This window comes from Clarias gariepinus, chromosome 19 (assembly GCF_024256425.1).
Source record: "Clarias gariepinus isolate MV-2021 ecotype Netherlands chromosome 19, CGAR_prim_01v2, whole genome shotgun sequence".
NCBI classification, from domain to species: Eukaryota; Metazoa; Chordata; class Actinopteri; order Siluriformes; family Clariidae; genus Clarias; species Clarias gariepinus.
The window spans coordinates 25,009,813-25,027,658 of NC_071118.1; the positions used below are offsets into that span (position 1 = coordinate 25,009,813).

Consider the following 17,846-nt stretch of genomic DNA (forward strand, 5'->3'; position numbering starts at 1 on the left):
CAATCATTCACCAACACCACGTGCACATTACAAGAACTCAGCTAGGAGTTAGTGCCACATGTCTCATACTGTCCTTTTCACTGTCATAGTGTACTTTGGGCCATTAAAGGAGTTCCTGGGAGGCCATCGTTTCAGACGTGAAACAGGCAGTAGTGAGAATTTTTTTTTACCTTGATGGTATCCAAGTAGTAAATTGCTGGAATAATTGCATTAGTGTGTCTAGAGAAATAACAGAGGTTTTTACTCTCATAACTTAACGCCCCTTGTACAACATAATAATTGACTAAATTGCGGGGGTAAAGAGAAATAGAACACTTTGGGACGTATTAGTACTCCGGGTAGGTAATACAACTTGTTCATTGATTTTTTTTTTTTGTTTATAACATATTGTGCTAGGTATTAGAAGTGTGTAGTTTGCTCATGTATTTTAAAATTGCGAACCTCTCTTTAAGCATATTCCGTAAACTATCACTTTTTAGCGATGCCAGCTAGCTCATAGTTTTTAAAATGGTTTTGAAATCCATACTAACTGGCTGTGATCAAGTAATACATTTTGGTTATGGTCTTTTATATTATACATTGTGTTGTTTAACATTCTGTCTACATACTGTACAGTTGTTCTTTTAGGCTGCTCCGATTGGGCTCACCAGAACCCAACGTCTTTGGGGCTGGTACATGGAAACCCCATGAGAAAGACGGAGATATTCCAACCGTCCTAACACCGCCTGTACCTACAGTACCTACAGATTAAGTAATGTCTTTTTAATTTACGGTTTATTTTATTTTATTATTTTTTTTATAATACACACCTCGCAAGGTCGCAAATCAAACTCGATAATGTGACCAGAAACATAGATCATTGTGGCTGCTTATCTTTCAGTCACGGTTCCCAAAATTGCCCTGTCATTGAGATTGCCATTTTACTAATTATACATATAAGTCACTTCGTCCTCTGAAAACTGTCATTCGCCCTAAAAGCGCATTTTGTCTTCCTTTCGATGAATGATGCAGTGATTCTGAAAATTCTCATCAATCATTTTTTTTGTATGTGTGTGTTTTGACATGGACTAATCGCTGCAGCACAAATAGAATTTTTTTTTTTCATCAGGCAGCAATTTCTCGAAATGTCCACCGTAATCTCGGAGTGATTGGTAGCCATTAGACGAGTGAGAAGAATGATAGGCAGGTAGCTGTTGTGAACCGTTAGCAACGTAACACACTTAGCAACTCGACAACAATGCGAGCTCGATGATCGATCATTGCGAGCATGCGAGGTCTGTGTTCACGAAACCACTCACCAAATTAGCTTCGATTCTCCCTAGTCCAGCTTCAGCAGGAGCAGAAGGAAGCTCTTAGTGGTATCAGCTGTTTTTTTTTTTCCTCTCATTGCCTCTGTGTGCATGTGAGTGTGTATGTGTGTGTGTTTGTTCTATATTTAATCAGGCAGACTGCTGATGGCTGATGATGGGATAAGGGAGGAAAGCTGGCAGCGAGGATGATGATGATGACGATGTGTGTGTATGTGGAACTGTGTGTGATGTGCTTCTTTTAAAACATGCTAGTTCCTCGTTGTAACAGTAAAAGGAGTTCATCTTTGTTGAAAAATTTGACCAAAGCTATCTGTGGCCTGTTTTTTTTTTTTTGTAGATTTATGATGAGAGGTATAAAAGGGGCAGCCAGCATCAGAAAAATCAGTTATGCTGTCAGGGGTTGACGCAAATAGCATAAATTCGCACAGGCGGGAAGTTTGTTTCAACTCAAAATGGAAATTTAATACCCTAGAGCAAGGTTTGCAGTAGAGCCAATATCAGGAAAGCTCCTTTTAGAAATGCACTTAGCTGCACTAGATTTTACAACTGCAAATTCTGATAATTACAAGTAACATTTAATTGCTATGTTTCTTGCAAACATTTCTTCAAAGAGTACGGTCAGAGCCACAGCAATGGATAAATCCGTAGCGGCAGTTAATCAATTAATAATTATTCATTGATCATTATATAACAGTTCATTCTAACCTGAAGTAATCTGATTGAACTAGAAGCATTCCTTTCACAAGTGATGATAATATACAGTAACGGCACTAGGAATTTTAACTATACGTATCACTTCGCATCTCAGATATTCTACAATCCTGTTGTATGAAAGCAATATCACACTCAAGGTTGTTGTGCCGTTGTGCTGAATATCAGCATGGCTGTCATGGCATATGAATATGTCTAGGTTTAAACGTTCATGTAGAAGAGGACAAAAGAGCCATATCATACAACAATATAACTGACTAAATTGCTGGAGTAAAAGAGAAATTGAACACTTCTGGACATGTTGTGAGCAAGTAAACAACTTTGGTGCAGGTTATATAGTTGTTCAGTTGTTTTGCAGAGTATTTTTCCATAATATTTAGTGCTATGCAACAGAACTGCTTGTTTTTGCTTATTTCTGTACCAGTACATTGGATTATAGGTAAAATACTAAATATGAAAATTCAAGCACATTCAATAAACTAATAGTTATTACAAATGCGAGCTAGCTAGGCAGACCACAAGTGTGTATATTCATACATACATTGTCTACAGTAGGTCTGGGGAAGCTGGGATAAGGGCATCTGCCAAATACCATAAAAATGTAATATATTTTTATATTCCAAGCAACTCCGGTCACAACCTGGATGGGGTGCCAACGTTCACTAGGAAACACCAGTCTAGCCTACACCACATGTCTTCGGACTGTGGGAGAAAACTAGCAAGAAGCCTACCAAATCATGCGAAGACCATGCAAGAGGCAAGATTCAAACCGCCAACCCTGGTGGTGCGAGACAGCAATGTTAACCATCAGGCCCCAATGCTGCCTAGAGTCTATACTTGATGTGCTCATTATTTAGGCCTCGCCTTGGTCTGAAGATTTGTTTTTCCACAGGAGGACAGTTCACATCTACAAGAAAATATTTTGCATCCTGGCTAAGTATCAGGCCATTTTCTTTTCAACCTGACCTAACCCCAAGACAAAATTTTGACAGCATTTATGACCAGTCAAAATAAAAAGTGTAAAAAAGAAATTGTGACCCTAGTGGTCCTTAACAAAGGAAAAACTAACTGATGTGGCTAAGAAAATTGTGCGTCCGTTTATACGTCCATATTTGTCTTTAATTGATGTTTGGTTTATGGATTGGCACCCTGTCCAGGGTGTACCCGGCCTTGTGCCCTAATACCCCTATCTCACCTCCGCGGTGGCCATAAGTATGGTTCATCATGATTCACCGCGAGTTTTTGCTGCTGTGAGTACGTTTCCATCTTTCCGCGCGAAAAAATTAAACATGTTTAATTAAACATGCCCTCGCGGAAGCTTGCGGTCCTTACAGAACTTCACGAACGCCAGCGGAACTCCGCATCTCACCGTGAGTCAAACCGCGTGAGATAGGGGTATAAGTCTCCTGAGATAGGCTCTAGGTCCCTGCGACCCTGAATGCAGGATAAAGCGGTATAGAAGATAAGACGAGTGATGTTTGGTTGTATTTTTTACTTCTCTAGTTATTACAGCAGAATATGATTGTTTATGGTCTATTCCCCCATCATAAATCAGCAGAAAGAATACATTGTCTTTATAATCTGTTAGGATCTTGAAAGTCACTCTCTTCCCATGCTTCATCCATCTGGTGGTGTACGTTAGGTTCAGTCTCATGTATGTCTAAGAATATCCGCATCTCTCTCACATTCTCCTCAGCCCTCCCCTAGGAAGAAAGAGATACGTTTCTGTCTCCCTCCACCTCTCACTCATTCACCTCTTCTGACTCTGTGAGAAGAGCAGCACAAGGTCAGGTCCGTGCACCCAAATCGCAAGCAGAATGCTGCTCGAGCCCTGATTGCCCCTCCAGTCATGCGTAAATAGGGGCAACAAATGAAAGCACCACTGTAAAACTCATAAATAATCTTCCACCAATTACACAAGTGCACTTAGAGCCTCTACTTTCATGCCAGGGTATTGTGGGGGGAATCAAATAGGCAGAGAGAGAGAGAGAGAGAGAGGGAGAGAGAGACTCCCCTGTTTTGGGCTTGTTTTTTCATTTTTTATTCATTAGATAAGTAAAAGCAAATACAGTGAAGGCAGGTCTGTGCTGCAGTGTGATTTATGCCTACTTCTGGGTGAGAATGCAGGATTTATGGCCAAGAAACAACAGACTGCAAAATAAGCTGACAAACAGAAAGAAAGAAGGAGAATGAAAGAAAAAAAGACGAAAGGAGGAGGGAAGAAAGAATACAACCAAATTGTATTCACTGGAAGGAAGAAAAGGTGGAACCAAACAGGGATTGTTTACATGAGAAAAGATAAGAAACAATATGTCAGAAGTGCGGTTTGTTTCAAGACAAAGATAGAAGAATGGAAAGGAAAAAGGAGAAGAAGAAGGAAGTAATCAAATTGAGGGTAAAAAAGAAGAACGGATGAATGAAAAAAGGAACGGAAAGGGGGATTAAGGATATAAGTGGGGTTGCTTTTGTTGAAAGGAAGGATGGATGGTCAGATGGATGGATGGAAAGAAAGAAGTAAGGAACCAAATTAGGGTGAATTAAGAATTGAAAGATGGGAACTGGGGTTGCTGTCATTGGAATAAAGAGATAGATGGAAGGGAGGAATGAAACAAGGAAGGAAGGTAGGAAGGAGAAATAGCCAAATCAAAGTTGCTGTTCTAGATGAGAAGGCAACATTCAGATTGCTTAACTTGGGAGGGAGCGAGGGAGGGAGGAAGGAAGGGACAAATGAACAAAGGAAATTGAGGTTGTTTTCACTGAATAAAGACTGGAAGGAGGTAAAGAAAGAAGCATATGTTGTAAGTAAATTGCGGTTGGTTGGACTGGAAGAAAGAAGGGAAAATCGAGGGTTTTTCATGGAAATAAAAAAAGGAAAGAAGGAAGAACTAAAATGGTGGAAGGAAGGATGAAGGAAAGGAAGAATGTAACCAAATTTATGGGATTCTTTTTTTAGTGTGAAGAAGAAAGGGAGGGAATGAAGATGGATATCATCAAATTACAGGTTGTTTGCATAGGACACAAGGATTCATGTGTCCGCAGCAAATCATAGTGTTGTGGATGAAATCTCTTCTGTCACTCTGTAATTCAGAATTCTGCTGGATCTTTACTCTTGAGGTGGGGAGTAAAAGAGGAACAGCGAGATCACAGGATCTGGAGTAAAGTAACTGGGATATCGTCTGCAGTACAGGCAAAGCGCTTACCGGCGAAAAACAATCCCTATGAAAAAACATAGGACATTATATATGGGAACTGGAAATTAGGCAGGAAAAAAGCTAGTTGGAGGTAAACTTAGTAAGGAGAAAGTTTAGGTGGAAATTAGGAAGGTCTTGGTCAAAAACGTAGAGGTCATTCGAACTTTGTTAAAAAGGACGTTTGGTTGGAAGTACAGTACAGTAGGTTCTGTTTGAAGGGATAAAGTTCAGTCAGAGAGATGCTCATCAGAAGAACATCCTGGGAAGTAGATGAAAGTTCTTTCAGACGGTCAGGAAGAAAGGAAGATAGGAAGCTGGGTTGGAAAGAAGAAATTCAAAGAAGCAATAAGAAGATACATCGATTAGGCATAAGGTTGACGATACAAAACATTAGCATTGATTATCAATTATATACCAGTGAACTGGTCACAGGATCATGAGCACCCAAAGGCGTATTCACGCCCCTGGGGAGCACTGTCCAGCCCGTCTGACCCGCCCCCACATAAAAAAGTCAATGCTTTCCAGAGCTGCCCAGTGCCACAAGGTGTACCTACACCATATTGACATAATGTTTTGCATTGTAATGTTGTGACCGATCGGTGAATGCCGATATATATTCCTCACAATTCCCTCCTCCTGTCATTTCCCTCTTTGCTTCTTTTTTATTCTATTCTCTGTTGTCAGATCATTCTTGTCTTTTTACTGCTCTTGTTGTAATCACCAGAGGCAGCTTATTGGAGCTGTTTATTGCTTTCATATGTGTAATCCTGTTGCGATTGACAGGAGATGCATAACCTGATTTTATAATAGATTAGTTCAGGTTTAATAAGTTAATCTCGCACACTAATATCTCGGCATTGTTTCATTCTTGTTTCGTGCATTTTGCAGACTTCGTTTTTGTTTTTTAAATAAGCAACGGCGTTTCCAGGCTTGTGATCTATAACTCGGCAGGTTACGACTAAATTAAGGGTCGCGTTCGTGCATTTTCCTCCTGAGCGTCGTAGTAAAGTCAGCAGCCAGACACAGGCATCGTGAGTCGTGACTGAAAACTCATCTGCCAGTCGGTAATTCACTGTATTGGAATGCCGTGCAGTATTCTTTATAGCTGTGATATTGTCATACCGTTCACGCTGAATAATGAGGCGGGTGTTTTAGAGTGCAGCTGTTACCCTGAGGCTTCAATGCAAAACAAGGTCACGTTCTCTGAAGCCCTGGGAGAAGTTCTCTCATTCTCACTCACTCTAGTAAAGTTGTCTCGTTTTGGTTCGGCACAATTTATGGTGCTGCTTCCGAACGCATGTAATATTTCACAGTTCCTGATCCTCTAATTGAACCCTTTGGACGCCGTCAAGGTGCAGAACGGATTCGCCGGTGGGTGAAGATAGGTAGCAGGGAGAAGTGGGGATTGTAAGAGTTTTAGACTGCGTAGCGCATGTCATTCGGGAAGAGGATACAATGAACCACAGGTCACTGACAGGTTAAGGAATTATCTTAGGATCCGCTTCTGTAAAAAACGGAAAGGGATTTTGAAATGGGGACACCTTACAAGCTCAGTAGCGATTTAAAAAATCAGCTAAATCCAAATTTTAGCTGACATCTGTACACACTGGATGGAATGGAGCAGAAAACCGGTTTCAACTGAACTGGAAACTGAGTATAACTTTCTGTACCATTTTGCATTAGATATCAATTTTGTCTGCATTATAAAGCGAAACGCAATGCGTTTGTGTGAACTTGAATTATGGAATGAATGTGCCAGGCCTTAACTCATTTATTATATTATAGTAATGATTGTTCCGGGGAGCCTGTTCGTATATGTCCAGGAGAGAGAAAACTAACGAAGCAGTCACCAGCAAATTCATAATTTATTTTTACGTTTTTTTATTTAGTATTTGTTTTCCTGGCCATGTTGTCCTGACTCACAATGCACTCTGTCTCAAAAAGCACAAAGTACAGTACAAGCAGATCCTTTCTCAATGGTTTTCCCTTCTCAATTTGTCAGCCTGGGAATAAAGAAAGAAAGAATTGGATGAAAAAATGCGTAGTAGGATTAGCTGTTTAAGAGACAGATACTAAATTAGATTTTGCCAAGCAAGTATGAAACATCTGTCCTTAGTAATGAACTATTTTTAGCAAATAAATAGGAGGAAATTAAGGGCGTGTAAATCTGCTGCTGAGATTATATGGCCATCTTGATACAAGATCAACAATGAGATGAATGAAAGGTAAGAACGCAGGATTTAGAGCTGGATTTAGGTGATAGAAGTTGATACAGACCTGAGGTTGCATTCAACTGACCAGGGTACTTTATTTTAATTAGGCTGCTTTCACCCTAGGGACATGATATTGTGTACAAAGATAAAAAAAAAAAAATCTATAATATTTAGCATAGTGCGAAGATTGATTTCCTTATACTCTTTTTAAGTTTATTGGCACAATAAATCAGCTCATAAAAGTTCATAAATCAGCCTGTATCAGACAATGTGAATGTGCAAGTGTACTTTGTTATGTAAAATACATACTGTAACAAAATTCATAAATAAAACCTAAATGTGAATATGTAAGTGTCATTCAACTTACATACAGTATGAGAGACTTGATGCTACTGTAGTTTTGACTATAAACCATAACTATGTGATGTTCTGCAAGTGCCTAATAAGAACGATTTTAATAAGAAGATATTTCTTCCCTTCACTGATATAATGATATCTAGATAAACATGTCTTGCTTGCCTTACACATATTGCTAATTTTAGACTATTGCAAATGAGGTAATTGAAACCAAAATACCAAAACATAGACATAGGGCTCTAATGAGCAAGGAAGAGGCGACATCAAGGTAAAACTCCCTGAGACAACATGAGAAAGAAACCTTAAGAAGAAGCAGACTTTAAAAGGAAGCAGTCCTCCCATCTGGGTGCCACTGGATGGTGTAATGAGCATCAGAGCATTTCTGTATTCATTAGTTTTAACTTCAAGTCTATTGTATTTACTGTTTAACGACGGAGACTCGAGTGCAATCTGTGTCATAGCTGTCACAGTCCTAAGAGTGTCCAAGGAAGAACTATCCATCCACAGCCATCGTTCGCAGTGATCTCATTGTTCGTAAACATTTAACTAGAATCATATATGGTATGACAATAGCTCTAGTTTTGTAGAAATAATCGGAGAAAACAGAACGAAGTGATTCCCCAGACACCGTGGAAATGTCCTCCTGCTTAATGAAAAAGATGCCAAAAGGTGGATGTGTGAAACACAGATTCAGCTGCGGACGAGACAGAAGTCAAGCAGCAGGTCTATGACAGGCAGAAGAGAAAAGAGAAAAAGTGGAACCTATGTTCTTCTGCACTGCATGCTCGTTTCCATAATCCATAAAGCTCTCAGAGATCCTTACGGCAAGGCAAGGCCTCCCTGCGGGTGGACAGAATGGAGTAATGCTGTGTGTGCTCTCTGTGTGTGTGTGGAAATGCTTGCACTATTGTGCATTATAATGATATTTCTGTCTTGCTTGTAGAAATACTTTCTGTGTGTGTGTGTGTGCATGCGTGTGCCTGTGCATTCGAGTTTATACCCAAGTATTTGTGTGTAATCCTTTGTCTTCCCTCATGTTTCCTGATGTTTCTTTGTGTAAAATCAAGGCACAGGAAGGATTTTTTTTTTTTCACATTAAAATCGAAGAGACTTTATGTTATGTTGTGGGCTTTCTTGCTCAATGCTGCCATCTTGCTGTGAGTACTAGAATGAGGTTTCAAACAGACAGCAATTACTGTACAGCAGATTACCTTTTTATTTTCCTCCTGCTGTGAGCTTGCGATGTTAGGACAATAGTGAGACATAAGTGATATGGAAAGCCTTAAACATGTCATTTGAATCGTTTTATTGTTTTTGTAATAAACAATACGCATCCCATAAACAGTGGTGTATGAACTCGGCATATGAACGCCCCGCCTTAAGAATTTTCACCTTAAGAACTGGAATTCGCCTCGGGATACGAAGCATTTTTGGCATACAGGCGAATAATCAGAGCCGAATCGAAGTTGTGCGAATGTCCAAGAGCCGGTCGAAACTTGTTTGCGTTAGTAAAAAGCAAAGCGATTTCTTTTTTTGTAGGGGTAATTTTGTGCAAGATTTAGTGAAGACATACTGTAGCACCATCGGCCCCATGAAAGTTAGCAAGTTCGATAGCAAAAAGAAAATGGAGCCGTTTTCAGTTTCGCTTTTAAAACAGCTGGTGTCAAGAGAAATCATAAATTAAGTTTAAATGAGGTTTAATGTCTGTTTATTTAATATTTTACTTCATTTAAAATAAAAAGTCTTCTCTAAACATTTTGATTGTTTTTATATGCAAAAAATATGCCAATAGTGTTTACATCACTAATATTGGTAATATTTTTGGGTGGCTGGAACGGATTTAATTCATATTTTAAGCTACCACTGTATCTATTAGCTGGCTGGCTAGTGGTAGCTGCTAGTCAGTTTTGCTACACATAAACAGGAGTAGGAGGCATTTTTAATATTTAATAACAATAATACTTAAACACGTCAGAAAAAATACCACAACAATTAGTTTTCTAACACCAGCAAAGATGTGTTAGCTAGCTAACTCTAACTGAACTAGCTAAAGGTGGACAACGCCGAATTCAATGTTGAGAATTTTGTTCATCATTAACAGAAGCTAACTAGCAAGCTAGGTTTAGTAGCTAAAATTATTTTTTTGTAGTAAAATGTGTCCACAAATCATATTATTATTATTAGTAATAGTGATAGTCAAATCAGTGAAATCTGTGGCATTATGACAGGAATAAAGTGAAAGTAATTGCTTTAAATCGAAAAAAAAAAGTGTGGATTTTGTTAGGACATTTGTTCAAACGGTCCAGCCCGATGTTTAGGAGTATCTCATCAAACAGCAGTTCCTCAATTTTAATTTAGATTTAGATTAGAGAGACCATTGTCTTGTTTTACTGACTGATGATTCCATTGTTTTTGTCACATTTATCTTAAATAACTTCCAGCTGGGAAAAACACATTCGCATTAAATTCAAGGTGTGAATGATGGGTCTTCTGGGAGCACGTATGTGGGTTTGTGTATGTATGTATGTATGTATGTATGTATGTATGTATGTATGTGCACACATTCGTGTGTGTGAGGACTACAAATATGATCAAGGAAAAAGACCATTTGTACCAGTCAGGCATTATAATGCATGTGAGGAATGACCTCCTGAGGCAGGGTGGTAGGGATGGGAGAGGGTTTGGTGGAGATGGGGGAGGGTTTGCTGGGATGGGGGTGGGGGTTGGTGGGGATGATGGTGAATTTCTTGAAGATGGGGGTGGTAAAGAAGGGATAAGTGTTGATGAAGATGGCAGAGAGTTTGGTAAAGATTGGGGTGGGTTTGTTGGGGATGGGAGAGGGTTCGGTGGAGGTGGTTTTGTTAGAAATTGGAGAGGGTTTGTTGAAGATGGGGGTAGGTTTAGGAGAGGGTTTGTGGAAGATGAGGTAAGTTTTGGGGGAGGTGGGAGAGGGTTTGGTGCAGATGGGGATGGAGGTATTGGGAGAGAGTTCGTTGTTGATGGGAGTAGGTTTATGGTAGATGAGGGTGGCCTTGTGGGAGATGGGGGTGAATTTGTAGGACATTGGTTTAGGCTAGTGGGAGATCTGGGTGGTTTGATGATGGAATTGGTGTGCATGACCTTGGTCTGCTCCCCAGTTTCTGTTGCAATCAACCATTCTTTAATCCTGTCTCTTCCTCCCTTTTCTTTCACTATATCTCTTTCCATCTCCCGCCTTCCCCTCGTTTTCTCTTGTGCTATCAGCAGGCACAGAAAAATAAATAATGCATCAAAATGCATTAAATTTGTTTGCCAGGCTTTAAGGGCAAAAATAAATGGAGCTGAAGGAGGAAAAGAAAACAGACTGTGTGTGTGGGCATGTGTTTGTGTGTGTGTGTGTGTGTGTGTGTGTGTGACTAAAAACAAGTGAACTTTATGTAAGGCCACAGGTCTGTTTCTTAATTCAGCTCCCATTGAGGGACATTTTCATGTCTACTGGACCTAAGTGGAAGCACCCCTGTGGTCATGGCCTTTGTTTAGTCTGACTGGGGTTTGTTTTATTGCACTGTAGAATAATCGTTTTTAGTGTTTACTTTATGGTACATTGTAGATGAATTATAAACCACATTTTTGATCGTGGTAAGGATTTTGTGGTATAAGATGATCAAATAATCAAAGATGTGGTGGTGTGATGCCCTAAGGATTGTCTTATCTTCCAGACACTGGAAACTCATTCCATTGTCTAATACAATATTGAAATAATTTTATATACCTGGTAGCTGCAGGAGCTGCTGTTATAGAAAATTCATTAACATCTTCTGACCAATTAGAATCGAGAGGTTGGACAGCAAAAGTAAGATATGTTACCTGACACATCCTGAGTTACATCCTGGTTTAATCTGTGTAGTTTACAAACATTATTTTAAATTCTAACAAATTTGAACCAAGTTTTTGCACAAATATGAAAAATATTGTATTTTCAATATAAGCCAAAATATTTGAAATGCATTAAACAGTAGTAGGATCATGTGTGAATGGGCGAAGTCATCCTAGAATAGACCACTCCCACCAAGTTAGATTAGGATGAAAAGTCCGAATTTCAACATAACAACTTGTTACATGTTTTCTAACACATTGCCAGGAAAACTGGCTAAGACGCTATTAAAATGATTCTTATTGCTAATATGCGTAATATTAGATTGTGTTGTAAATTTTCTCCGATATTAATATCCCATAATGCACCAAACGCACACTTAGACCTTGTGTATTTTTAATCATGAAGACATGCAGTCTCTTTCACTTATCTCTCCTCTCCTTTCTTTCCTTTGTAATAGCCCTCCCTCTCTCTCTCTCATTCCTTTTAGCGTCTGTTATTCTCCTCCTGCGCTTCCAGGGTTCAGTAACGGAGCCAAGTTCCTCTCCTTCTGCCCTCCTCCAGTCTCTGCGCCCCTCCCTTCTGGCAGAGTGGCGATTGGCATTATTAAAAATTGATTGGTGCCGACCGCTCAGTGGTGTGCATGTATTATTGAGGTGGAGCTGGTTGGGAACCTGCCACGATTGACGGCAGAAAAATGAAACGCTTTTAAATGACGCGAGGCTTTCACATGGCGCTGCTCTCAGACTGGAAATTAAACTCAGCACACACCCACACACACACACCCACACACACACACACACACACATACACAAACCAGGCTGCCCATTGACACTCACACACACATGCCTGTGTGTACATATTTGACATATGGCATAACCACCCTCTGTCATTCTCTTTTATTTCTAACTCTCTAAATCCCTGCTTACACCCACATACACACACTCAGCTGAGACATCATCACTGAGATATATCTGAACTGTATGAAATGTGTATGAATGCTGCACCTGTCCCTTTATATTCACTTTCAAATCTAACATCTGGTTCTTTCTCTCTCTCTCTCTCTTTCTCTCTCTCTCTCACACCTCCCCGCCCTGTCTTTCCTCTCCTTCTGCGTCCATCCGTCTCTCGCTCCACAGATGAACAGGCCGATCCAGGTGAAACCTGCCGACAGCGAGAGCAGAGGAGGTAGCGATTCTCTTTTTTCTTTCTCTCTTTCTTGTCTTTTTGTCTACACCTGTATCACATATTTGTTTTTTTCGTTTTGTTTTTTGTCCTCGTTACAGAAAAACATGTCTGTTTCATTTTACTTTCGATAGATCAAATTTTATTTATTTCCAGAGTTGGCAGAAGTACACAAACTAAAGTAAAAGTACAAGTACTGGCCCAAAAATGTACACTACTACAAGTAGAAGTTCCACTCAAGTCGAAGCACTAAGTGCATGCTCTAAACTGTACTTTAAGTACAAAAGTACAAGTACTTCAAAAGGAAACTGACTCAGACCATGTTATTGATTTAGTATTTTTAACATGATTAAAGTTGATGCTGTTACATAACATGAATATGAACGTCTACCGGAGATTACTATGGAAACGATTTGACATTAGTGTTTATTAATAAGCATTACTTAGGTAGCTTAGCTAGTTGAAACCATTGCTATCCAAGTAATCTACGCAATTAAACATGGGCAAACTGCAGGCAAATAGAATACTATAAGGTAAAAAAAACCACACCAAAACATTATAATTATGAGCTTGGTACAAAAAATGACATTCTTTTTGGCATGAAACACAAACCACACTCGTAAGACTTCACAGTATGTTAGCGGGTTAGCTACTGTTGATCGCTGCTTGAGACACAAGTATCCGCAGCCCAGAGACAGAGTGGGTGGGATCCACTGCCCGGTACCCGTCAATCACTTTAGTGCACTAACCAAACTAATAACAATGAGCTGCCAATAATTTCTGTAAACTTTGACTGCTGGAATTGTGCCGTTCCTGTCCTTCCTGCGTGAGGTGAACCTGAGGTCAGTCATGGTATAATGTGATTGACAGCACAAACGCTTATGTTCAGATTAGAAAATCAACAAACTTTTATGTGTTTGTCAGCACAAAAGTAACAAGTGTCTATTTAAAGTGTAGGGAGTAAAAGTACAGGTTTAACATAAAAAATGCAGTAAGTAGAAGTAAAAAGCGAAATATTCAAGTACAGTAGCAAAGTATTTGTATTTTATTTCTCGCCAACTCTGTTCATTTCATTTATTCATTTATTTGGCAGATGCTTTTGCTTGAGGCAGCTTGCAAATAAGTCAGAACTCAGACCGAGCACAGATCACTGGTTTTTAATAAAAATATATATTTTGACATTAAAATTAAAAAGAACTTTTAGCATGTGGAGAAAAACTCTGCTGAAAATTCTTTTTCTTTGCTGCTGCACATAAAAATAAAATGGTTTTGTCTTCGTGTAGCCATTATATATTGATATTGCTGTATTTTTTTTATCTGCAAGCTTATTATTTTATCTAAGAGGAAATTTTGCCTTTTATTTTAAATTGTTGATACATGAATAATTTTTTGGTGTGTTTAAAACCTTATTGCTTATTCGTCCGAATTTAGATTCTGAAATCTAGATTCAACAACTAATACCACAACAAAGGTTTAATTATTACTGCCTACATTAAGGAACTATAAATTATTATTTTTTTATTTCCGCAAAAGCCTTTACGGCAGAGCAGGCGACATGGCCGTGACCAATGATAGCTGACAGCTGAATTTGATCTACTGGATAACTTTATGCTAATAAAATATTATGTGATTATTAAATTATAACTTTGCAAATTTTAACAAAATGCCCTCTCTACTGTACTGTATGTACCTCCGAAAGTTGAAAAAAAGAAAACTGTATTTAAATATCATATTTCAGTTCCAGTGAAACAAACACACTGCGTTATTGATTTCATTAGCATTTCATTTAATAAAATCTCACCATCGTAAATACAGTATGATCCTAAAAACAGGGTTGATCTTCAGTCATAGTCTATAGGCATCTTTACAGCTGTGCTTATTAAAGCTCCGTCTGTTTTGTTTGTTTGTTTGTTTGTTTGTTTTTGCTGAAAGCCACGGAATGATTGAGTACTAAATAATATCTGTTTCCAGAGTTTTTTATTTTTTATTTTTCAACTTCTCTTAAAGCAGAAGTATCAAAAGTAGCGGTGTCAAAGAACAGACCACAAATTCGCCATATGCGTTTCAGAATGCAACACTGGAGAATTGATGGAATGTGTGAGACAATATTGGAGGGTTTATGAAACTTTTCAGCCATGTCTTTACACCGATAAGAGAACCATATTCATGATCTGACTGACTGACATACTATTTTTACTAACACAGAGAGTCAAAGGGAGAGAGTGACTGTGAAGGAAAGAGAGAGAGAGAGAGAGAATACAGAGTTTAAAAAAATGTTAACTTATAAGCACAGTGTAACGACAGAAACAAGGATGGGTGAGTTCAGAGGGGTGAAAAACAAACAGAAAAATAACAATCAAAAATACTATCTACTATCTTACTTTAAAGAAAGAAAAAAGAAAGCATGAAATATCGAGGGGAAAAAAGAGAAAATAAATTAATAAAAGGAAGAAAATAAGTGAAATATTGGAAAAGAAATTTACAAAGAAAGAATAAAATAAAAAAAGGAAAGAAAGAAAAAAGAAAAGAAATTGACCATGAAAGAAAAAAATAAGGAAAAACTAAAGAAAAAAAAAAGAAAAAAGCAAGGAAGTAAAGAAAATGGAAAGAGAGAAAGAAACAAATTGTCAAAGAACAATGAAATGAAAGAAAGAATAGACAAGGAAGGAAAGAAACAAAGAAAGAAAAAATTGAAGAATTGATAAGGAAAAAAGAGAGAGAGAAATGGACAACTAAAGAAAGAATTAAAGAAGGAAGAAAAAGGATTAGAAATGAAACCAAGAAAGATTGACAAAGAAAGAAAGAATTAACAAAGAAGAAAAGAAAGGAAGAAAAAAATGAAAGAAATTAAAAAAATTGGCAAAAAGAGAGAAAGAGAGAGAAATGGACAAAGAAAGAAAAAATAAAGAATGAATAGAGGCGTCACTTGACCACCATACTGTATATACAGTAGAAGCTTAAGTGTAGTTGCAGTGGTAAAGCCAGTGACAGAGAAACACACTAAGAAAGTGCCTTTAAACACATTCATAAGCATTGCATAAATCTTCCATATAGTAACGCTGGAGAATTGATGCAATGTGTGAGACGATACTGAAGGTTTTCTGAAAGACAGTGATGTCTTTACACAGAAGAGAGAACCACATGCATGATCTGCCTGACTGTATACCTGTGCATTTTATAGCCTGTTTTTACTAACAGCACACTCATGACACCCGACAGAAAGCTGGAGAAGGTACACACATTGCTTCATACAGTATAAATATTCTTTTGAATAAAATAAATCTGCATTTGATTAACACTACAGTTTAAGGGCACTTAAATCATTCATTTAGCTGGTGTATGAAAAGAAATAAAATGAAAAGCCGTATTGGATTGAGGCGCCATGATCGTTTTAATGCGAATGATTTGAACAGTCCGTTCTGTGCTCCTGGTGTAGAAGAGGTAGCGTAGATCTCATAAGCACGTCTCTCAGAGGGGTAAGATGGCAAATGGACACACTGGGCCTCATTTATTAACCTGGATATGAACGGATTGAGTCGTTAAATCATTCGAACGAGCTTTTTCATGGGAAATTTGCGATTCATGAAAATCTGGTAAACTCGGAAAAACTCTCTCGTGGCGTCGTGTGTCAATTTATGCATTTAAAAAGACTAACTAATGTTACCCTTGACTTCAAATCATATCATTTGCACGGATAAGTGCAATGGAATTTTGTCTATGGAATGTACAGTTAAGCATATTTCTGTTTCCTTTACAGCGTTAACCAGACAAAGTGCTTTGGTGTCTCGGTCATAAACACACCCTCACGCGAGTTCATTAGGTCAGGGACTAAGCGAACCATCTAGGAAATGTTATGAAACCTGAGTGCTTTATACTCCTGGCATTACTTAAAGAACAAAAGACAGCTCAAAACCATAAATTGAGATACGTCATCTAATCATCAAAAACTAATAATCATTTTTGACAAAAGAAATAGCACCCTATACCCGAAGGACGGGACGGTCTGTTCTGCGCAGAGCGTGAATAAGTACCTCGACTGAGAAAAGATTTTATCGCTTTTTATTTATTAGTAGTATTTTTTGTTGTTGAATTATATTTTTGGCTTAGACGTGAGTCAATAACTTCCACTTTTGTCAATCAGTCTGACTGCCTATTTCCATATTTGTTATTTAATACCATTATAATTATATATTATTAGCATTAATAGTAGTATATTGTTGATGAGTAAAGACTTTGCTCAGTAGTAAAAGGTTTAAGCTTAAAATTAAGCTGATTAGCATCTGAACCATACAGTAACAACTCATAACTTTACTTCTACTCAACATTTAGATTTAACATATGTTAACATTCATGGTGTATGTCTCATTTTTTGGAGTAGGCCTGCTGTGTTACGGGTTTGTTTGGTAAGAATTGTGGAAGTTTGTTGATGCACATACACGTTAAACAATCGTGATGGTAATTTATAGCCACGCCCACCTCGAGGCAAAAGCAGTGAATTGATTGGCTCTGTTAAATGACGCTTATAGCCACGCCCACCTTGAGGGAAGCTCAGCTGGACAGACATACAGACAGACAGAATTTTTTCTCTGAGGCTGGATTCTGGTCCTCCAATGTATAAAATGTCATCATAAAAAAAAAACATTCTGACCAATGTACAGACAAAACCTTTTCTTTTAAGTGGACATTTTGAAAATGCCAGTCAGTTTGTCTTTAGGCAGTAGGAGGAAACTGGGGAAAGAACGCAGAGGAAATCCAGGAATCCACACACACCAGAAGCACGATTCAAACCCCCAAACTTGGACTTGCAACCAATTCAATTTGCCAGAGTAATACTGTAAGTAACTGGGGGGCACAACAGTAAATATATAAGTTTTGTCATTTTGAAGCAAGTATTTTTGTTAACAATGACGTATATCTTCACAACCTATTGTGAGAACTTCTAAACGTTAATCATGAAAAGGATTAAAAGTCTATAAATAGGAAGACGCTATAGTTCGCGTGTGGTGACAATCAGTGAACCCCCAAA

General features: G+C 38.3%; 1 protein-coding gene across 1 annotated transcript in view; it reads left to right on the plus strand.

The window, feature by feature from the left end:
• The window catches only part of celf4 (CUGBP, Elav-like family member 4), a 93,322-nt gene that overhangs the window by 58,058 nt on the left and 17,418 nt on the right, over positions 1-17,846 (plus strand). Inside the window, exon 3 of the mRNA XM_053478470.1 lies at positions 12,775-12,823. Coding sequence (XP_053334445.1) covers positions 12,775-12,823 — 49 coding nt within the window. The remainder of the gene's footprint in view (positions 1-12,774; positions 12,824-17,846) is intronic.